The sequence below is a fragment of the Hyperolius riggenbachi genome, chromosome 7 (genome assembly GCF_040937935.1).
Source record: "Hyperolius riggenbachi isolate aHypRig1 chromosome 7, aHypRig1.pri, whole genome shotgun sequence".
NCBI classification, from domain to species: domain Eukaryota; kingdom Metazoa; phylum Chordata; class Amphibia; order Anura; family Hyperoliidae; genus Hyperolius; species Hyperolius riggenbachi.
The window spans coordinates 258068442-258092226 of NC_090652.1; the positions used below are offsets into that span (position 1 = coordinate 258068442).

The 23785-nt window shown below is 44.7% G+C and overlaps 1 protein-coding gene across 2 annotated transcripts in view; it reads left to right on the forward strand.

Moving 5' to 3' along the window:
* CERS6 (ceramide synthase 6) overlaps positions 1 to 23785 on the forward strand; it is a 217669-nt gene that overhangs the window by 76306 nt on the left and 117578 nt on the right. For both annotated transcript variants that reach the window (XM_068245595.1, XM_068245594.1), the window contains exons 2-3: positions 16834 to 16939; positions 19333 to 19463. In XM_068245595.1, the coding sequence (XP_068101696.1) occupies positions 16834 to 16939; positions 19333 to 19463 (237 nt within the window). The remainder of the gene's footprint in view (positions 1 to 16833; positions 16940 to 19332; positions 19464 to 23785) is intronic.

Below are 23785 nucleotides of genomic sequence, written 5' to 3' on the forward strand. Positions count from 1 at the left end.
TTTAACTTACTAAAGCATAGCTCTCTTTGTAGGTAACACTGCATAGATACAGCCCACAGACAGTTGCTGCCTGCTTGGTATTTGTAGTCCCACTGTCTGAAAGCACACTGTATTAGACAAGTGGCACAGTGCATATCTTTCTACTGCATCTGCGTGACTGCACACTGTATTAGAGTAGTGCATATCTTTCCACTGCATCTGTGTGACTGCACAATGTTGTTCTGTCATTAAGCTACCTCAGCCCGACCATATGGGCTTGGCAAACTGGTGGAAAAATGGTGCACACCAGCATGGCCATCGCTACACAAACAGCTGTTTGTGGTGCGCTACACAGTGAGTTTGGTCTGTCAGTGTGAAACAGTACTCTAATTACACTACCTGATCCATGTATACACACGCAAGATGTTTTCAAGCACTTTATGCCTGCAATTTAGGTATGTAATGTGATTTCTGCCTTTTAGGGATTATAACCCTGCTCTGCGCTAAATTCGGATTTTTCCCTGGGACTTTTGGCATCTATCCCATTCCCACTCCGCCATGCCCCCCTCCAGGTGTTACACCCCTTGAAACATCTTTTCCATCACTTTTGTGATGAATTAAATGAGTTAAATAAAATGCACCCAGTCCTGCTGTCTGGTGCAGAAATAGTGCTGAATGCATGTGTTCAGGTTCCAAACCACGTGGTGCCGAATTAGACCACCAACACTTCTTATCATCACCTCCTGTACCCTGTTTTCTCCAGGATGGTGTTTCTTTGCTTGCAGTGTCAATAGAACAGGCTGTCAGTCAGAAGGCAGGCGTGGCTTCAGTTGACCAAGCAATCGCGCTCCCCCTTCATAGTCATGTGACTAATAGGGGGAGTGTTTCAGGCTAGCAGGGTGTTAGGAGCCGGCTGTCACTCACTAACAATCTAAAAACTGGTAAAGCAGGTCATTTCTTGATCATTTTTCCACCAAAACTATTTGTGAACAATTTAATTGCATTAAAGGGAAGGTTCAGGGAGGGTGGGCAAAAAATAAAAATCAAATTCCACTTACCTGGGTCTTCCTCCAGCCCGTGGCAGGCAGGAGGTGCCCTCGCCGCCGCTCCGCAGGCTCCCGGTGGTCTCCGGTGGCGCGCCCGACCTGGCCAGGCCGGCTGCCAGGTCGGGCTCTTCTGCGCTCCAAGGCCCGGAACTTCTGCGTCCCACGCCGGCGCTCTGACGTCATCGGACGTCCTCCGCGCTCTACTGCGCATGCGCAGTAGTTCTGCGCATGCGCAGTAGAGCCCGGAGGACGTCCGATGACGTCAGAGCGCCGGCGTGGGACGCAGAAGTTCCGGGCCTTGGAGCGCAGAAGAGCCCGGCCTGGCCAGGTCGGGCGCGCCACCGGAGACCACCGGGAGCCTGCGGAGCGGCGGCGAGGGCACCTCCTGCCTGCCACGGGCTGGAGGAAGCCCCAGGTAAGTGGAATTTGATTTTTATTTTTTGCCCACCCTCCCTGAACCTTCCCTTTAAGGAAACCTGTCTGACGGCTTTTTTTACCACATTCAATCTGGAAGACATGAGAAAAGTGCAGTTTTCTCTTAACATGAATTTATTTATGTGTGTTATCATCAGAATTGGACGTCATCCATCTCATATGTGCCTCTTCCTTTTTTCTTCTACAACTGTTGACAGTGCGGCACAGTTTGTCCAGATGGCACAGTATGCGGGAAATTACTGAAACATTATTCTACTTTCAGTATCAACTTTTTTTTTTTCGCCGTTTTTGGTGTTCTTCCAGATTAAAATGTATTTAAATCTTTCAAAAGGTCAGTCTTAATAACATTTAGATGTGTCCAATCTGCATTGCAGCAGTTCTACCTCTCCAGGCCGTTACGTATGAAACACACCTACTTGCTATATAGTCTTTTAATTCTAAATTTAATTTTAATTAGTTCTGCAGTATTTTATAGAACATCACGAAACCTAATAAAGATTGAGAAAAAACATATAAATCAGTCCACAAGTTGGTGAGGCATAGATAACAGCACCTAAATTGGTATTTTGTTATATGCACTGTCATAGTAAGCAATGAATAAATCTCAGCTTATGTTTTCTTTTCAGGAGAGCTTCGGCTGAAATTGACTGCTATTAGAGTGCCTCGTTTGCATAGATATAAGCACTAGTTTGTTGTTTTTTTTTCAACTTGAATGCAAAAAAACACGTTTATCTCATCATTCCAGTCAGTTCAGGGATGCTTTAAGGTGCGTACACACATCTGATTTTTCGCCTAATTGTTGTTCATACCGGTTGTTTGAATGACTTAATGTGCAAACAAGTTGTTCAAACATCATGTACACACACACCAACAATGCAGCTGATATGCTAATTTCACCTAATTTACATGTCGTTTGACTGGACAGCGGACTGAATAGAACAATGGACTAGATAAGAGGACTGATCAAACGACTATGTTGGAAGTCATTTGTACACACGTACGGACCTGACAGTCTTATGAATAACAGTTGGTCCAACGGATCCGTCGCTCGACAGCGCTTACACATGCCCGATGTGTTGTTTAAACGACAGTTGGTAAAAAAAATCAGACGTGTGTACGTACCTTAAGGCTTCTTGCACACCAAGACGTTGCATTAGGTGGCACGTTAAGGTCGCATAACGTGCACCTAACACAACGTATGGTGCTGCAAGAGCCGACGGTAGAGTGAGCCGCGTTAGGCGGCTCGAGTCCTATAATGTCTCCCAGAGTGGCGCTGATTGGCCAGCAGGACCACGTGATGCGGAGCGAGACACTCCGCATCACGTGGTCCCGCCGGCCAATCAGCTGCCGCCAGTGCAGTGAATATTAAGTAGCCATGTGCGCGGCTACTGTAGCTGGCTCTCCCCGCCTCCTCTCCGCCCCCCACTGCGCATGTGCAAACAGTCTAACGCGGCTATAGCCGCTCCAACGCCGTAGCATGCTGCACTTTGCACCGAACGTGCAGCATTACATGTAACGCAACGTGGGCTGTGTGAACAGCCCACTTGTGTTACATTGCTGTGCGTTGGGGGAGCGTTACAGGCGCACTAACGTGCGCCTGTAACGTCTTGGTGTGTAAGCAGCCTTAGTAGTGGCAATTCTTTATGCTTCAGTTCCACTCCATTGTTGAAGTTGACATTGATTGTTCCCGGTCTTCTGGATGATCAAAATCAAGTCAATTCTATAATTTTTATATAAAACAAATTCCATTATTGATGTTTTGTGGGTGAAACTGGCATTGAATGGAATAAAAAAAATGGATTTTCTTGTAATGTGATCCAAAATTTAATTTTACATGGAAGAGTTTTTTTGCTGTGTTTGTATTGGACAAAAATGAGGACTCCAGTCATATCCCTCTCCCCTACCCAATGCAATGTGATTAATGTGATCTCAGATGACTGGGGTGGCAAATTGAGGGGAGCAGAATTGTTAGGTTAAGGGTGTAAGTATAGACCCAATTTTTAAAGTTGGTTTTTCATGTATAATTGACAGGCACCTTTGGCAGTTATATGATTGTTACAAGCTAACTGACACAAGGTGGCTGAATAAGGATTATTCACAAGGCTAGTCACTCTTGGTGTTCATCACATAAAATGCTGGCTTTACATGTGCATTTTGTCAGGCATTTGTCAAGCAGTTAGTTTGCATTTAGAAATGTCAAGCCATTGTTAAATGTATTCCCATATTGGGAGTAGCGGGACCTCAGTTTGCAACACTTAACTTTTTGGTAACCATGCTAAATGAATGCTGGAGCCCATGGGCGCAGCTATGAATCACAGAGAACCCCTCCGCCCCCCCCCTGCAAAACTGTGCTCCCCAGGCTGTGTCAGATCCACAGATTAGCGCCGTGGCAAGGGCAATCAGGGCTTGCTTCTTCCACCATTGGGTCTCTCTGTTGCTCCCGCTGCAGCCACTAGGTGTCCTCTCTGGTCCCTGCATTTCTTTGCTGGTGGCACTGATGTGCAGAAGTCTGAGAGTAGGGCAGAGACGAGAGAGGACAGTGACACCTAGTGGCTGAAATGGCAATGCTAGAGACACCCAGAGGTTGGAGGAGGTAAACCCTGACCGACACTGTAGCCAAGCTGTTCTGAGGGTCTGACGCAGCCACAGGAGCATGGGGGGGGGAGGGGGGGCTGATAGAGGAGGAGGGCTGTGGAGTTGAAGTTGGAGTCAGAGTTGAGAAGTCTTAGTCTGAGCTATTTTTGGGTACCTGGAGTTGTATTCAGAGTTGGTGGTTTCATAAACTGAGGAGTCGGAGTTGGAGTCAGATTATTTTTGTCCCCAATCCATGCAAGCGCTGTGGAGTAGGAGTCGGAGCAATGTTGAGTACCTGGAGTCAGAGTTGGAGTTGGTGGTTTCACAAACTGAGGAGTCGCAGTGGGATTATTTTTGTACCGACTCCACAGCCCTGGAAAAAAATTTGGGCCCCTCCTCCTCAGCAGGCCCCTCGCCCACAATTGCAGAGGCTGCTACTCCGTAATTACATCACCTCTATGTACTGCACTTGATGGTTCCCCAGATTAATATGGCAAACATTTTCCCTGCAGTAATGCACCCTTTATTTGAAGAGCAAACTCACCAGGAAAATGAAAGCTTAGCCACTCTCATGAATGGTGGCGATGACTGCTCTAAGCTTGGCATTACACTTGGGGGTCCAATGTTAATACAAATCAAACTAGAATGTACCCTTCTGCATGCACATGGGGTCAGATATATACTATTTTTGCCCCTAGGCAAACTTTCATGTAGCTCCCCTTTAATAAGTTCCCTTGTGCAGCTTCCTTGTGTTGTTCCCCATTTGCAGCCTCCCTTTTCAGCCTTATCTTCCATATATCTTCCATATATCCACTATGGAATCTTCGCGTGATAACCTTTTGTTTTTTGGATCTTGACCTCCTTGTCACGGAGGATAGTGTTTTAACAAGAGGCTACCGCAAGCCCACTGCTTTCAACACCCTTCACATGTTCTCACTTTGTTTCCCTATGGTAAATTTTTGCATTTACACAAAAGCAATGTGAACTTATCTGATTTTTTGACACAAGCTGAGGAGCTTATGGCCCATTTACACTTTTGTGCGGGTGATTTTACCACGATTAGCATGGTAAAATTACTGTACACTTTCGAGATTCCCGAGCAATCGCAATCAGTGCTTTTTAACCACTGTATCATGATCGCTCCAGCATCGCGGTAAAATGGTACATGCACCACATTTAGCGATTGACGCTAATTGCGAATCGCCCGAGTTTGGCAGCAATTGCGGAATCGTTATCTCTGCCATTAAGTTAGTACAGTGCTAGCGTTTTGACTATTAGTGGGAATCGCCCGATAATTACCCCAGTGAGAATGGGCCCTTAGGCAGCAACTGTAGGCGAGAGGGTAGTATCAAACTAGCTTAGACAAAGAACTACAAGCTCATAATTCTGATAGGTCCACCCTTCTAACAAGGAAAACCTCGTAGAAAAAATGTGGTAAACAAAAACTGTACTCTGCTTTTACAGGATCCAGTTTTGAAGGACTGCCTACCTCCTAAACCATTAGTTGCTTTCACACAGGCTCCCACTATTGGGAACCTCCACACTCACAGTGACTTTGGACTAGTACCCCCCAGCGTACTTGGCTGAGCATTTTTCATGACCATGATCCTGACAGTGAATCTTTTTGCATTGTGGAACATAATGGCCCATATGCAATTAACTTTTTCTCCTAAGCTATCTCACATCTCTGCGCATGCACATTTGCCCGCGCATGAGCCTGAAGGGGCTGGAAGAAGCTCCAGGTATGTATAATTTTTTTTCATTGATCTCAGGTTCCCTTTAAGTAGGTAGGTTAGTTTTAGGAGGCAGAAGCATATCTCCAGAGTGCAGGTGGCTAGTGCCATGGGCGCTTCCTCCTTCTAGACCCCAGAGGGCGCAGTGCTGCTTTATCCTGATCTCTCTCTTCCTCCACTCTGTACCATACAGAGAACACAGAAACTGTTGGGACCTCCCATTCCTCCTGTATCATGTGATGGGTGGGCAGGGCAGAGAGCTGGTGCACATGGGAGATTCAGCTGCTGGAAATGCATCAGAGAGTGGGTACTGGTGCTGCTTTGTATAGGGTAACTCTGCTGTTCTGCGTTCAGCTGAGACACACAAACTGCTCAGCTGAACTGAAGTCTCCTGTGATTCTCTGCCTCCTGCCCCCCCCTTCCCGTGTGCTGCCTCAATCTATCCCTGTGTGCTACCGTCCTCTCCCTGCCCTTATCTGTCCCCTGTGTGCTGCCCTTATATGCCCCCTGTGTGCTGCCCTTATCTGGCCCCTATGTGCTACCCTTACCAAACCCCCACCCCGTGCTGCCCTCATCTGCCGCCTTATGTGCTGCCCTCACCTTCCCCCCTGTGTGCTGTCCTCATCTTTCCCTCTGTGTGCTGCTCTCACTTGCCCCCTTGTCTGCTGCCCTTATCTCACCCCTGTGTGCTGCCCTTGAACTTATACCCGGGGACAGGAAGGAGATTTGTCAGAAAAGGCAAAAAAGACATACAACAGGCCAAACCTCTCAGAGACAAGATGACACCTTCCATGATAAAAGAACACTGCCTTATCTTCAAGTGCATATCTATCAAATTCTATTGGAGGGAAACTAATGCTTGGTAAACACTATGCAATTTCTTGTCCAATAGACAGATCAAATCGATTATGTCCGACATATACTGGTTGAACTCGATGGACGTATGTCTTTTTTCAACCAAAATAACTATGTAACTATGTAAGGTACAATCTGATTTCCGATTGTTTTCCTGATTGATTTTCTATAGAAGTGATCGGAAATTCGATCAGAAAAACTATTGGAAATCAGATCGGACCTGTCAGAAATAATCGATTGGGCCCGACTATCTGACATAAAATTGCATGGTGTGTAGCTGCAGGCTAGAGAGTGCTGACTTTGAAAAGTTTGTATTGCTGATGCAACAATAAAAATGTTAGAAACAAGTTTGCTGCAAACAGACTCTGACTTATCGATAATTCATGCACTGCAGAGTTTACTGTCCATTTGTATTCCTGATGTTTGATGGAGGAATGTTGTGTTATAGACAGTGACATCTCCTGGTCACTCATGTGAATGTCATTGTCATGTTTCTTACTTTATCAAACTCCTGCTGCAGCCCCTGTAGCAAGAGGTGTGGTGAGTTATCTGCCATCATCTTGTTTGGGTAGCCCGCTGTTGTCACTCCTACCCAGGAGTTTATTAAATGCTTGTCACATAATAAGATGCTGAGAAGTTTGAATTTCTTCCATTTATTTATGAAGAGCTGTTAAAGAAAACCTGTAACGAAAAATAACCTCCCTGGGGGGTACTCACCTCGGGTGGGGGAAGCCTCCGGATACTATTGAGGCTTCCCCATCCTCCTTGGTCCCACAGCAGCGGCGATAAAGCTCCCCGAATCGCGGGGATGGAAATATTTACCTTCCCAGCGCAGGCGCAGTATCAGCTCTCCGCTCGGAGATAGGCGGAAATAGCTGATCGCTGGTGGGTTGCTCTACTGTGCAGGCGCAAGTCGCCTGCGCAGTACAGCGGACCCGACAGAGATCGGCTATTTTCGCTTATCTTCGAGCTGAGTGCCGCAACAGCGCCCTCGCTGGAGCCAGGAAAGGTAAATAAATCAGGACTTATCAGCGCTTGTCAGGCTTGTCGAGGGAGGATTCCGGGACACTTCGGGGGAGCCAGCGCTGGATTGCCTGCAGCTACAGGGGAGGGGGAAGCCTCATTGGGACCCTGAGGCTTCCCCCTCCAGAGGTGAGTACCCCCAGGGGAACTTTTTTTTGTTACAGGTTCTCTTTAATGGCAGATAACAAGCAACAAATGCCCTCTCTTAAAAGCTAGCGCTGTAAAAACAGCACAGGAGATTTGGGGCGCAGCCGGCGCCATTATAGGTAATAATAGGAATTATGGCAGTGCTCAGTGAGTGATTTGGGCGCTGTCAAAAGACGGAGCACAAATTACTCTAAAACACTGTAATTTGTCCGCCAGCAATAACTGGAAGCAACGACCTGGAAGGGGAATAGTAATTAACGCTGCTGGGACTTTTGCAGGAGCAGGGTAAGCCTTTTAACAGCTTTACCCTGCGCCCAAATCTCCCGGTGGCAGTTTCATACGTATGCCTTAAAAGTGGATCTGTACTGGGAAATATAGTAGTACTGCTATGGGGCCCAGGAGGTGAGGGTGGGCCTTTTGTCTCTGGGCTGTTGACTGTTCTATCACCTGTATTTGTCCACCGTATGACCACTAGATGTGTGCAGCTAAATTGGTTATATCGCTCAGTGAGGGGGGTGTGGCCTCACATTTTCATGGGGAAGAGAGGGTACGAATGCTCAACCATGATTAAGGTCGGCAACCCATCAAAAGTTTTGCATCCCATAATTTGTAGCTATGCTTTTGCAAGAAGACCAGGGAAGGCAATGTCAAGAGCTTCTGAGAAGGTCAGTGAGAATTGTATACGCTGTATGGTTGGATCTCACCTGGTCGATGAGCTGCCACAAGCAGCGAGCTGTGCTTGAGTCCCACTTGTATGCCTGGGATTGGGCATGTGTCACTGTGACATAGCTGCTGTTTACACTTCGGAATTAAAATGTAAGCTCTTAAATTAAAAAAAAGAATACGAGATTCCAGGAAAGTTCTGTCTACCATTTATTACTACACTTACAATTAATTATCTCATATGTTTATTTTCAGATTAGGTTTGCTAGATCATATTCCTTTCTCCTCTATAACATTCTACTATTGTGCTTCTCCTTGTCTACCCTTCAGCAAAAGAAGCACAGTTTTCCAGGTCGTCGATACTTCCATGTCTTTACGTTACTATTTCTGTATTAAGTCATATTCTGCCCCTCATCATATAAACGGGTGGGAAATCAGGACTGGTTGGGGGATGGGAGAGAACTCTCAACTGACTCAATTATCTAGGAGCAGCTTCATAGTTTATCCTTGTAGTTGGGAAATGATATTTATAGCCTTAGGTTATCTCCGTAAAAATATACTCCGTTCCCCATGCTCCGAGATTCTGTTTAGGGTGTCTCTTGGGGGCCGCAAACCATTAGATTTTCTATTACTATAACAGAAGGGATTTTATAACTCATCCCATCATGTCTGTCCTTCCCGTAGTTCTGTGAATAGAAGAGAGGAACTAGATTTTATACATCGGGGATAGGGGGGGGCGTTACATTTCATTATACATTCGGTTGACACTTTCTCTTTCCATTCTATGGCGTCTTCTCATTTGATTCCAGCTGTTATTTTTTCTAGTGTAACTGGAAGCTGCTGCAAGTTACTTTGGCCGACATTTTAATATTTAGAAACTTTTCTACACAGAACCTTATGGCCAAAGTATGTATGTTCAGGACTCATTATATAAATGCCTTTGCACCTTCTGAGATAGAGGGCAAACTTCAAGGGCAACAATGTTCAGGCAACATATGCAGGGGCATAGCTACCTATCCTAGTTTTCCCCAGGATAACGTTGATGGGGCCTCCAAACATTCAACAACTTTCCCTTTGCCCTTGGTGACCCTTACCCTTGGGGCCTGATCTACCAGGGATCATGTAACAGGTGTGGCCCTCATGATCTCCCCACCCATAAAAAAGTGACCTTATGAGCACCTGATTTGGAGACTGGACTTCTGTTTTGGAGGGGTAAATAGTTTATGGTCCTCCACAGCCCTGGATCCACCTGCAATAAAATGTACTGCCAGTGGCATAGCTAAGGAGCTGTGGGCCCTGATGCAAGTTTTACAATGGGGCCCCCCAAGCACTCCACACATAACAATTTATATGGCGCACCAAAATCTGCCAATGGCAGCCACAGTGTCCGAGGTGCAAGAAGGGGATGGGGAACAGTTTGTTAATGACTACCACTATTCAAAGTATCTATAGAAGTGATTATTATGAGCACAGGATCAATAGAGAGCTAATACTGTAGTTAAGGAAGGGCCCTTTGGGGCCTCTCTGGCCCAAGGGCCCCGATGCGGTCGCTACCTCTGCACCCTCTATTGCTACGCCCCTGTGTACTGCTCCCTTTTAGTCATGCCTCTGGCCCAATCAGACCTCAATCACATCTCCACCCCACTCCCAGTCACATCTGCGCCGCAAACCCAGTCACACCCTGTCACACCTTCAGTTTCCCTTATCGCATCCCCAGTCTCATCCTGTCACTTGTCACTTCAGGTACCCTTTAACCCTTTAGCAGCCAGTTTATTTAGAGGCTTACAAGTTCTCCAGGCCAATTTATTTTAGCACTTTTTTGTTTTCTTTTTTGTTACAGCTCCTTGCTTTTATTAAGTACTGCTATAATGTGTATTTATGTCCGCTTGTTACTAGGGGGCAGTGTGAGTCAATAAAAGGGCTGATTCACACTTGAGCGGATGGAGAACCGAAACGGTGCAGCTGTGAGGCAGATGCGTACCGCCCATTCTGCATCCGCATGCACCAAATACACCCGACCGTTCCGCGTCCACACATCAGCCCGTCCACTCCTGCATCAATCACGTCTGCCCATACGTATCGCCGCTCACTTGTCCTGCCACTCAGCCCTTTCAACAGCCTTGAGGCCAGCTGAAGCATGGGACTCTCCATAGGTTGCAGCAAGCCAATTTTCACTAGCAACAGAGAATTTTCGTTGGTCCAACATGAACCAATGAGAATTTTCCCTGTTGCTGAGGATTCCCATTGGTCTTTTGCAGCCCAGTGGAGATCCCCTAGCCATTGGGCTGTTTAGAAGGCAGTGGGACATGTGAGTATGATGTCACGGCATTGACGGGGATGCTGGCGAAACGGACAATGCAGATGTGGTGACTAGCCTAGTGAGAATGCACAGTCTCCATTCTCATAAGCTTTCATTAGACACATTTTCTGGTCCGGGAAATTGAGCCACGTTGGGACTCTGCATTCTGTTTTATGTTCCGTGGCACATTGATCCGTGTAGGATCCATATTTTGTAACAAGCGGAAGCGGATCCTATTTTAACATAGGATTTTTTAGGAGGGGGAGCATAGATACAATTGTTTATCTTATCAGCTTATTTTCACATCAGATGTCCTTTAAAAAAAAGTATTGCACAGATACATTTTTAAAGCAAGTGCAAACCGGCTCTAACAGAGGACTTCTGCTTTCAGTTTCTATATTTTCTGCTAGTAGAGAGAGATGAAAGTATTCTAAGGAATTAAAGCAAAACAAGTTTTGCCGACTAAGGTCACAAGCAATGCACTTATCTCAAATGAGAAAGCTCTATTGCAGCTGCTAATGGGTTAAGTATTTTCTATACTGGAAAAAGAGTTTATTATTGTCTTTGTCCTTGGTGAAGAGATTTACCCATTTTATGGCAGGAAGTGAGGGAAATTTTATCAGAAGGGGGACATAGGAGTAAAAAAAATAAAAATATGAGAGATCCTAACCCCTTTTCACACTATTCTAATCTACAGTATTCTAATTCAAGTAGTTGGGCTTTGAATTAAAAGTTTGGGATAATGAAATATCTTGTGCTGAACAGCTTTAAGCTTCCTTTGTGCGTATTGCTTGGCTTTTAGTCTAAGAAGGCCTAATTTCCTGCAGCACTGGATAATAGAGGGGAACTTTTCACCCAAATTATGGAAGATTTTGCAAGCAAGAATGGCTTTTATACGGGGAACGTTTGTCAGAAGAACAAATTAGGAACAATTTCTAAAAGGAAAACGTTTCATTTCACAGCAGACCGTGCATAGTTTACAGCCAGGTAACGACAATAATTGTGTCTGCTGCTCAGCGTCTCCCAGCAGGAGAGTCACCAGAAAGTGCTCCGGAATTAGGAGGCGCATTGTTCAAAGAAGCGTTTTATCTGTTTCTAGAATCCAATGTTATTAGAATTATTTTAGGGCATTAAGCTGAAAATAGTATTTGGAGGGCAGATGAAGGTATGCAGCCACAGTGCATCTTCCCAAATCTATTTACTAATAGTCAAAGGTACAGCTGAATTGCCTGAGATATACTGTATGTGTGACCCAGAGGCATAGCAATAGAGGGCCTGGATGTCCGGAGAGCCTATTTGCCCCTAACCTGTACACCGCCCTTTTCATTTCCTCATTTGCCTCCACCCTGCAACTACACTTGCAGTTTAAAATGGGCATCAGTGCTCAGGGGTGGGGTTGTTAGAAGTGTGGGGACCGTGGAAATCAATAGGTGCAAACAAATGCAGAGGGTAAAGGGACAAAGTAAATCATTTGGGCGCTGGCGGCCGCCTGGTAAAATGTTTGCCCAAGGGGGAAATTTGCTCGCCGGCAGCACTTGATTATTATCATAATTAAGCAGCGCACATATCGGCAGAGGTAGTTTTAGCGGTGAAGGTGGTGCTTATATCGTCATAGGTTGCAGTGCAGGGGGTAGATTAAGATTAGGCATCATTGATTGGAGGGAGGGTTCAAGTGAAATAGGGTCAGTTTAGGCCATAGCTGCCCAGTCTGCGCTGTCTGCCACTCCACCGCCTCTTGGTCCTGTGTCACCTATCTAAAAAGAATTGACATTATTGCTGAATTTGGAGAAGCAGGAAGGGGCAGGTCTTCATCCTGCTCCCCCTCCCTTCCTGGATGATGAGGAGAAGGTGGCTGGAATGAGACTGGGAGTGGGCTTAGAGCAGGAGGGAACAGGAGAGAAGATCTCCTTCCTGCTTCTTTCACAGGTGCTACGGGGACAGGGTGGCATCAGGGGGTGGTCTGGATCACTGTCCCCAGATGCTGTGCCCGGGGACAGATGTTCCTCCTAGCTCCCCCTAGCTCCGCCACTGGTCATGGGAAAAGCAGCTCCCAATATGCATCATGTTGGGAAAGTGGAAAGACGAAATCAATAACAAGAAGCTGAAAAAGGGAGAACCAATAAAAACATCTTTAAAAAAAATCAATCAGCTCTGGCGACCAAAATGAACGCTGCCCAAACCAAACATACTTCTTCAGGCTGCCTCGAAATATCAGTTTGGCTGGAACTGGGCTTTAACCAAACCAAAGCCATGTGTTGTGGGGAGAGATTGGTAAAGTCTTCTTTTTTAATATATGATTTATTGGTTTAATAATAGCCCTGTCTCACAAGCTCTATCCATGTCGTAACATGTAATATTAAGCACATAAAGCATACGCGGCAGGTTATTAAAAATAGCTCCATTAAAGCTGCTTTCAATCAGACTGTAGGTGAAGCAAATTGTAGAGGAATGGAAAGTGCGCTGGTGTAATTGTAGCAGATAGAACATTGATAGGACAGGAAGCGAGAATTATCCCTGCTGTTCCCTTACCCGGGAGAGGAGCGAAAGACTCAGCCTGAAACAGACTGTTGCTTTAATCTGACTTAATTAAAGGTTGGAATCCGAAGTTGAACAGCTGCACAAAAGGGCTTTTGGCTTTTTTGACAAACATTTATGCATACATTAAAGCGTTTGAAATATAATTTTGTCATCAGTGAGATCAGAAAAGCACAGATATTTATAATAGAAGGAGGGCAATTATCCTGGTGTGAGATTGAGGATTATTGGAGTTCATTGTGTTTCAGCTTAATAAAATAACTGAACTTTAAAGAGAACCAGACGCCAGCATAATAGCATCTTTAACTACTTCCTGACCGTGCACCGTTTTAAAATATGCTGTTGGTCCCTCTAACACAGGGGTCCCCAAACGTTTTGGGTCGAGGGCCGGGACAACATACTTCAGACCGTTGGGGCCGGAGTATACATAAAATGACGTCTTTGGGGGCCAGACAGTGAAGCATACCCATGTGACAACCTGAAGTTCAATTGGACTGCTGTGTCACCTGATGTGGAATTTGATTGGTAGCTTTCTGGCTATCATGTGGATGGGTGGTGCCTGCACTGCTATTCTATTTGTGGACCACCAATATTTAAAGATTAGCTAACCGCATCTATAAGTACGGTAATACATTTTGTGTGTGGGGGGCCGGTGAAAAAGCCTCAGGAGGCCGCATTCAGCCTGCGGGCCTTAGTTTGAGGACCACTGCTCTAACAGATCACAGGATGTTTTAAAATGTCTGCTGCTGCCGTGCCCGCGCACACAGGTTGTGTAGGGTCTTGGCGAGCCGCGGTTGGTGAAAGAGAAAAAGTATTCCCTGAACCAATCAAAGTGCATGTAAAGGAAAGATCATGGCTTCAATGAGAAGCCAATCATTTGTAACACTGTGTGCTTGCTGAAAGCTCACAGACTAATTTTTGTGAGGACATCTAGTGGTAAGAAAAAAATACATACAAAAATAAAAATACACATTTTGCACCACATTTTACACTACATTTGACACCTTTTTACATTAAATAAAGAAAATTAAATATTTCTCCCTCCCCCCTCCCATAGTAATCAAAATAAAACACTTGACAGAATTGGTATGTTAGGGACTCCACTTTTTTTTATTATGTATAGCATGAGGGTATATTACTGTTATTTTTTTTGCAAATAAAGACTTGTAATTATTAAAGACTTAAAACAGAAGAAATATACCTTTTGTTTCCTAATAAAATATTGTTGCCATACATTGTGATAGGGACATGATTTAAATGGTGTAATAACCAAGACAAATTGGCAAATAAAATACATGGGTTTTAATTATGGTGGCGTGTTTTATTTTAAAACTATAATGGCTGAAAACTGAGAAATTTCTCTTTTTTTTAATTTATTTTCTTATGAATTCTGTTAAAATGCATTTAGAATAAAATAAATCTTAGCAAAATGTACCACCTAAAGAAAGCCTAATTTGTGGTGAAAAAAACAAGGTATAGATCATGTCGATGTCAGAAGAAGTGATAAAGTAATTGGTGAATGAAAAGAAGGAGTGCTGACAGATGAAATTTGCTCTGGTCCGTTAGGGTAAAAAATATTGGTGAAGTGGTTAAAGATGGCTATAGCGTCAGTGGGCTGGCATAATAGAAAAGTGGTACAAATGATTCAAAAACTAACCATATTTGGACCAGTATGTTTAAAGGACCACTGTAAGGTATTAGAAAAAAAGAGTTTAAGTTATCTGGGCTTCTACTGGCCCCGTGCAGACGTTCTATGCCCGTGCCAGAACAAAATGATCCTCTGGTCCCCCGTCACAGATCACTTTTTCTGCGACTTTAATTAAGCGGGCCACTGACCCGCCTCCCCGCTCACGTCACCCGCCGTGGATCACTTCCATTTTCTGTGACTTTAATGACGCGGGCCACTGACCCGCCTCCTCTCTCCTGCTCACGTCACCCTCCACAGATCACTTCCATTTTCTGTGACTTTAATGACGTGAGCTACTGATCCTGTGCGGCTTTGGCCGCATGCGTCCTGGCTCCCAACACCGGGAGCGTCCTGCACAGGTACTCCCGGCAGCGGGAGCGAGGACGCGTGTGGCCAGGGCCATGCATGTGTCAGTGGCCCGCGCCGTTAAAGTTGTAGAAAATGGAAGTGATCCTCAGCGTGGAACCAGAGGATCGTTTTGTCCCGGCGTGGGGACAGAACTTCTGCAGGGAGCCGGTAGAAGCCCCAGGTAAGTTAAACTCTTTTTTTGTAATACCCTACAGTGGTCCTTACTGTAACGCAAGATTGGACTAAATAAACGTGTACACAACAACCTCTTATATGTAGACAGTGTGCACTGCCACTCCTGCGCACTGGAACCAGGAATGGTTGCCGCCTGATGAAGTCACTTCTGAGTTCAGCTGACATGCTGGCCACACCACGTGTGGTGTTACAAATGCTGCCATTCAGCTGCATGAAATTGCAGGTGAATGGCGCTCATGGCTGACAGCCTTGAGGCGGAACTGCTCGATAAGGACACAGTTCAGCTTCCCGTGTAAAAGAGGCTTATCTCTTCTAACTATAACTCTAATTCTCCTAACTATAATTATGAAGCTAACCCTAATTCTAGCAAAAAATTGCACTATTTCACCATACAAACACAGCAGCTGTCCCAGCATGCTTACATACTCGACTGCAGGCAACACTGACAGCAGGCATTATCAAAGCAAGTGTAACACCTGGTAGCAACTCCCACAGCAGGCACTATCTCATCAACATACTTACTCACCTGGTGGCAACACTCCTAGTAGATTCTATCCCATCATGCTTATATACCCACAAGGTATGGAAAAAAAACTATTTATACTTATTTTGGGCTTCTTCCAGCCCCTACAAGTAAAAAAAAAACCATACCCCAGAGAGATCTGCAGCAGCTCCTGCATATAATGCTGGGTACACGTGCTACGTTTTTTTCATGCGATTTAGCCACCCGATCATTTTCAGCACGATTTCACACTCGATTTCGCGCTCGATTCTCTTATCTTCATTCGTTTTTCTTATATTTTTCCATTCACCGATATGAGAAATCGAGCGCGGAAACGATCGGGAGCAATATCGGACATGACGGATTTTATCTGTTTGATCCATCTATAGCACGAAAAACGTAACGTGTGTACCCAGCATAACTCACTCAGGCTCGGGATTACTGCTCTGAGCCACAGATTTCCATCCCGAGCCTGACTCGGGATTACCGCTGAGAAGGTTAAGGACATTACCAAAAACACAAAGGGTGATATCTAAATTGCCCTCAGCTGGATATAATTCCAGCCTAAAAAGAAACAAAATTGCCTACCAGGTAAATAGTCAAATGTACCTTATTTTTCTTTGAAAAATGTCCTTATGGTTGTCGCCTAACTTTCATCTGACATCAAATTCGGTGAGTGAGGTGGAAGCTCTCTGCTGATCCACAAGCCTGGCTTATGTGCTCCCGAACAGAAACAAGTAACATTGTTATAAATGAATAGTTGTCATTTTCCAGTAATGTTTATTTATGTTACTATTTGTCTTATGTTTTAGGTTTATTGCTAAACCGTGTGCTTTGGCTCTTAAAATACAAGCGAATGGACCACAGAAAGCACAACACAATGCCATCCTGGAGAAAGTCTTTACTGCAATAACGAAGGTATAAAGCCATGAGAAAATGTCCATATCTGTTTGCAGATTACTACACATACCGTATCTGTGGATCTGCCATCAGTCCAACTAATGCCCAATTTCAAAAATAGGGTTTTCTTATTGAAGTATACCTGACTCGAGGCAAAGCTTCCTAAGGTTGGCACAGAGTTATGATCATGCTCGATTTGCAAACCCTCTGTGCGTTGCCTGTTCTTCTCCTTGTCCCACTCTCGGTAATCACTGCTTTAAAGTGAATGTAAACCATGAAAAAAGAAACAGATACTTACCTATGGAGAGGGAAGGCTTTGCATCCTATAAAACCTTCCGGCTCTTTTCACAGTCCCATTGTTCCAGCGTTGTCACGCCCGGTAGCAGTATCAGACCAATCGGTCGAATACTTCTCTGTACTGCCGCAGGAGGCTTCGGAAGTCTTTAGGAGGCAGAGTGCTCCTGAAGATGGGCGGCTCTGTACTGCTCTCTCAAACGCTTACACGTGCGCAGTATGGAGCCTTTGAAGACTTCCAAAGCCTTGCGCATGGCAGATTGGAAAGACAGTGGTATCCCTGGAACAAGGGGACCGTGAGAGGAAAGGGAAAGCTCTATAGGTCTCAGAGCCTACCCTCTCCTTAGGTAAGTATCTGTTTGTTTTATCTTTCAATTTACATTGGCTTTAAAAATTTGACTTTAGGTAAAAGTCACATTTTTTGACAGGAAAGGGAGTGAATGCGGCGGAGAAGAGGAGGAAATAGAAAAGTGATAGGAGGAGGAGGGAATACCACAGATAGGGTGTAACTACAAATCTGCCAACCTGGTTCCTCCCATCCACGTTACAGTCACTTCCAACCCACCCCCGCCCACAAGTGACAGTCGCTTCAAATTCCCTGCCACTCCAAAAGTCACAGTGTCAGGTGTCGTTGCTTCTCCTTACCCAGTAGGTAGAGCAGCAGTGGAGTGTTATCGCTTTGCCTAATGGGTGAGGAGAAGCAACGGCAGTGGCAGCCTTCTCACTCCTCCTCAGTGTAGCTCATCGCCATGCCATGCAGCCAATCACCATGTGGCTCTCGATGCATGTCAACAAGAGCTGCATGGTGATTGGCTGCATGGTGAAGGTGGGAATCGTGGGAGCTATGATTAGACCCCTGATCACAGCAGGCCTGCCTCTTCCTGTCTACAAACTTGACTTTAGCCTACAAGTCTACATTTTCCAGAATTGATTATGGAACCAGGGGGAAGGAGGAGACATGCGGACAACACACGGAGGTGTGTGGATCCAGCGTGAATATACCTCTGTGCCTACTTTAGATAGCTTTGCCTCAGGTCAGGTATACTTTATTATGTATTTAAAGAGAGTCTGTAGCTAAATTTAAAGGAACACTATCAAAGTTTGAATTTTTTTCTGATCACCTTTAATAGGCAGAAGGGAGTTAGTAATGACACGTAAAGGTTTTTATTTTTCTTCTTTTACTACCACTGTCATTCATCTATCAGATCGTATGCAGTGCTAGGAGTGGAGTCACTGACGGGTGATGGGGCTCTGCAAGGCAGCAAGATTAGAAGCTATCTGCCTCTGCCCTGGGCACAGCCAATGCCACCATAGGTAATAAAAATAATTACGGCTATAGCAGCGCTCATTGAATGATTTGGGCGCCGTCAGAAGACGGAACCCGAATTACTATAAACACACTGTAATTCGGCCACCAGCAGTACCTGGAAGCCGAATTACACCTTACCCTTACTACCCATGGCAGCCTAGCTGGAAATAGTAATTAACGTCACCGGTAGTTGTGCAAGAGCAAGGTAAGCCATTTATCGGATTTATTCTACGCCCAAATCTCCCGCCGGCCCGATTCATATGTACTACCTGTACTCACCTTGCTAACTGGGGGGGGGGGGGGGTCGGCTGATTAGATTGATACCACAAAATATTTTGGCGCTTTATAAACCATTAATAATGATACCAGAGGGTGCCTCCCTGTTTTGCTCAGTGTTAGAGCTAGGGCTGTGAAGTCAGAGAGTTGGAATCGAAGCAATTTTGGGTACCTGAAGTCGGAGTCTGTGGTTTCATAAACTGAGGAGTTGGAGTCGGATGATTTTTGTACCGACTCCACAGCCCTGGTTACAGCACAGCTGCAGGGTTGATTTGACTCTGTTGCAGACATGACAGTTATTAAAATAATGTAAAAATAAAAGTTATAATCATGACCGGAAAAGGAAGTATTTTGACTTTTGAATCATGTTCAGCTCATTTCTGCCAAAAGTCATTTTTGGAACTGCATTCAGTTTTACCGGTCCTTAGCAACCCTGTTGTTTCACTGTACAGCTGACATTTCCATTTATAAGAAACGTTTTATGTGGAAGTCTTGATAGTCGGTTCAGTGATGAATTTTGCTCATTTTGCAGCATCCGGACGAGAAGAGATTGGAAGGGCTTTCAAAACAGCTGGACTGGGATGTTCGCAGTATCCAGAGATGGTTTCGGCAGAGAAGGAATCAAGAAAAGCCAAGTACACTGACGCGTTTCTGTGAGAGCATGTACGCAAATGTTTATTCATAAGGGCATTGTCTTCTCTCTACAAGAACATGGGAAACTCCCTCACTTGTGCTCTGAAGCTGATAAGTCTCTCCACACCTAAACCCTGACTTGTCAGAGGTATGATAGAATTACAGGGCATACACATGCTAAACTAAACCTAGAGTATAGAGTCTGTGCACAAGTGTTCCCTGAACCCATTTAAAGATCCAGAATACTGGAATTTTAAATCAAACCTGAAGTGACCTAAAAAAGAAGACTTCGATACTTAGCTAAGAATGGAAATTGTATATCAAACCTGTAGTCCACGGGGAGCTCACTTGAAGCACACTGTAAATAGTTCTAAGGTTAAAAATAGAAGTATGCAGCTGTTCATCAGTAGAATACCACAATATGGCTAGAAGACTGTAAAAAAAGATAAGAAGGAAGCACTCCTTGGCCTGTATGCAATAAACTTTTTCTCCTAGGAGAAACATTTTATATCCTCTAAAAAATATCATTTTACAATTGAAAAAGTACCTTCAAGTTGGTGAAAAAGTAATATCATAATTATTTTGAGCATTTTCTTGCTTGCTGATGGCTTACAAGGCATTTTATGACAAGGTGTGAAATGATCACCTAGGAGAAAACTCAGGAGAAAAAGCAAATTGCATATTGGCCCTTGTGTATAAAAGTATAAACTAGATCCTCCGCTCTCTATGCAGAGAGCAGCTTACCTTATTCGATGGCAGAAAATTCCAATATTGACAGTTGAGAGTACAAGGGCATTGTCCAGGGATCCAATATGGAAGCCATTGAAGCTCTCCAGATGAGTCCTCGGCCGGAATCGGCGCTGATAGGTACCGGTAAGTAACAAACATTTATTGGACAAAAAAAAATACTGTACCTGCAGTGGCCTGACGCGTTTCCCAAGGATCATCCTTGTTTCATCAGAGGTAACTTGGCAATGAGTTTGCCAAACTGCCTCTGATGAAACAAAGGTGATCCTTGTGAAACGGGTCAGGGCACTGCATGCATTTTTTTTTTGTCCAATACATGTGTTACTAAGATATTAGAGCAAATAGCCTGTGATTTACTAATATCCCGATCCGGCTGAGGACTCATCTGGAGAGCTTCAACGGCTCCCACATTGGATCCCTGGTGCTTCCGAACAGACGGGAAGAACGAGGACAGGTCAACAGTGGTTTATACACTAATACGCTTGTATTACTGAACTGTCAATATTGGCATTTTCAGTCATCTAATAAGGTGAGCCGCTCTCTGCATAGAGGGGAGGATCTACTTTATACTTTAATACACAAGGAGCACTTCCGTCTTATCTTTTTTACAGTTACACCTAAGAAGAGGGAAGGTTCTGGATCCCATGAAGGCTTCCCAGTCCTATCTATCTCCTTGTTCCACTGCTGTCTCCTGTTCACACTTTGCACCATTGGCGCTCCTCTGAAGGCTTTGGCAGCGCTCGCGTCCTTGAGTGCTTCTTAAGAGGGACGTATCTGTACTGCCAATGTGCGAGCCTAAACTTGTGCATGGACGGTACTAATTCCCTCGTCTTCAGAAATACTCAGGGACACGAGTACTTACAGGGGGCCATCGGTGAAACGAGGGGATGGAGAGGGGAAGAGGAGAGGACCTGAAAGGCTCTCTGGGATCCAGAATCTTCTCTCTTCTTAGAGGTCAGTATTTAAGTATTTCTTTAGGTTGCTTCAGGTTCTTTTATAGTAGATACAGCTTAGGTGCCATGGTTATGTCACTGCAGCTGTTTAATCACTGATACAGCACAACTGATTTTCTGGATGAAATTGTTTGCCCAGTTTACAGAGGAGCTCAAAGGCTGCTCATCCAGCAGATGTTTCAGGGTGGGGAGATCTGTCAATGAGCAAGTGGAGGAATCTTCCAGTTTCTTGCCTAACTGTTGGGAGTTGATTTGATTTCCTTATTGTATGAAGTGATGGTTATACTTCAGATTTCTCTGCTTGCTATAGCCTGCTGCACACCATAGTTTTCCTGTCCTCAGCTTCTTTAATTCAAATTTTTTTTTTATAAACAACCCCCCCCCCCCCCCATTCTTATGGTACAATGGGGCATAGTCACAATACATCAGTAAAGCTGTTGTGCACAGAGAGTGCACTACATTTTTACTGTTGTTTCGGACAGTGAGGTAGCGCCCATGGCACAGTTACAACAACCCGCGGTAACCCACGAGGTAGGAGAGGCAAGAAAAGTGGAGATAAGTCTCCAGACCCATATTCCCAGCCTCATAAAGGAACACTACCGATCTACATATTTTTTTCAATTGAGATAAGAATTGTTTGGGAAGTGCTGCTAAGTACTGGTGTATACATTTCACTGGCAACCTCTTTGTTTACTGTTATCAAAATACTTTCAAACTTTACTGACGCCAAAACTGACGGCAGAATGAGCCATGAGGAGAGAGGAAATTCCCCTCACACTTGATCAGTTAAACCTGTGTGTAACTCTGTGTGAGAGAGATAGAGAAAGCTTACAGCTTTTGTCACAGCTTTTCATATTGTTTTTGCTTTCTGAGAAAGATACTCTGTAGTCTGTTATGCAACACTCGCTGTGTATTGAAGAAGACACCCCTTCTGCAATTGATTTGTCCCATTATAGCTAAATCCTACTCAATAAATAAAAGCCTTTGCCTCTGATATTTAACATGAAATGTAGAAAAATGTTTACGCAGCTACTTAGACATTATTTGTACATTGTAATTTTAGAACACTTGGGTATTGATAGTATTCCTTTAAAGCAGCAGTCCGGAAGCAGCTGAATGCCTAAGGTGATGATAGTGTAGATGCAAGTGGGATCAAGCTTCTTCTGTGGTGATGCTTCCTCTAGTCCAAGGGTCCCCAAACGTTTTGGATCGAGGGCCGGGACAACATACTTCAGACTGTTGGGGCCGGAGTATACATAAAATGATGTCTTTGGGGCCAGACAGTGAAGCATACCCATGTGACAACCTGAAGTCCAATTGGACTGCTGTGTCACCTGATGTGGAATTTGATTGGTAGCTTTCTGGCTACCATGTGGATGGGTGGTGCCTGCACTGCTATTCTATTTGTGGACCACTAATATTTAAAGATTAGCTAACCGCATCTATAAGTACGGTAATACATTTTGTGTGTGAGGGGCCGGTGAAAAAGCCTCAGGAGGCCGCATTCGGCCCGCGGGCCTTAGTTTGAGGACCACTGCTCTAGTCCCTTACCTCAGAGTTCCCCAACCCTGTCCTCAAGGCTCAACGACAGTTCATGTTTTGCAGAAAACCACAAACATGCACAGGTGAGGTAATCAGTGTCTCAGCAGAGCTGATTAACTGCCTCTGTGGATTTCCACAAACATGCACTTGCTGGTGGGCACTGAGGACAGGGTTGGGGAACACTGCCTTACCTAGTGAGGAATCTGGTCCTCCTAGCATAATATGTAATTTCTGAAATTCCTACAACCATTTTAACCAGTCGGGCTTAGTCCAAAGTATGTTGGAGGGTATGGACTCTTTTAACCTAAGTAGCGTTACATTGAAAACCAGAAAAACATGCAAAAGTGTTTTTTTGCAGCTAGAGAAAGTTTACTAAGAATAAAAGAATGAAACCAACAGGGGCGTAACTAGAAATCACTGGGCCCCCCTGCGAAAATTTGGATCCCCCCCCCCCCCCATAGGTACCAAATAATTGTAATGGGGCAGCGTTCCACTATAAAATAATTGTAATGGGGCAGCGCTTCACTATAAAATAATTGTAATGGGGCAGCGCTCCACTATAATTGGGCAGCATTTCACCAGAAATTAATCGTAAAGTGGGCAGGATTTCATCATAAAATAATCGTAAAGTGGGCAGCATTTCACCATAAACTAATCGTAAAGTGGGCAGCATTTCACCAGAAATTAATCGTTAAGTGGGTAAAGTGGGCAGCATTTCACCATAAAATGATCATAAAGTGGGCAGTATTTCGCCATAAAATAATCGTAAAGTGGGCAGCATTTCACCATAAACTAATCGTAAAGTGGGCAGCATTTCATCATAAAATTATCGTAAAGTGGGCAGCATTTTACCATAAAATAATCGTAAAGTGGGCAGCAGTCACCAGAATATCGCAATGTGGGCAGCGTTCACCAGAAAATTGTACAGTGGGCAGCAGTCACCAGAAAATCGCATTGTGGGCAGCGTTCACCAGAAAATCGTACAGTGGGCAGCAGTCAACAGAAAATCGTACAGTGGGCAGCAATCAACAGAAAATTGCAATGTGGGCAGCGTTCAACAGAAAATCGTACAGTGGGCAGCAGTCACCAGAAAATCTTAATGTAGGCAGC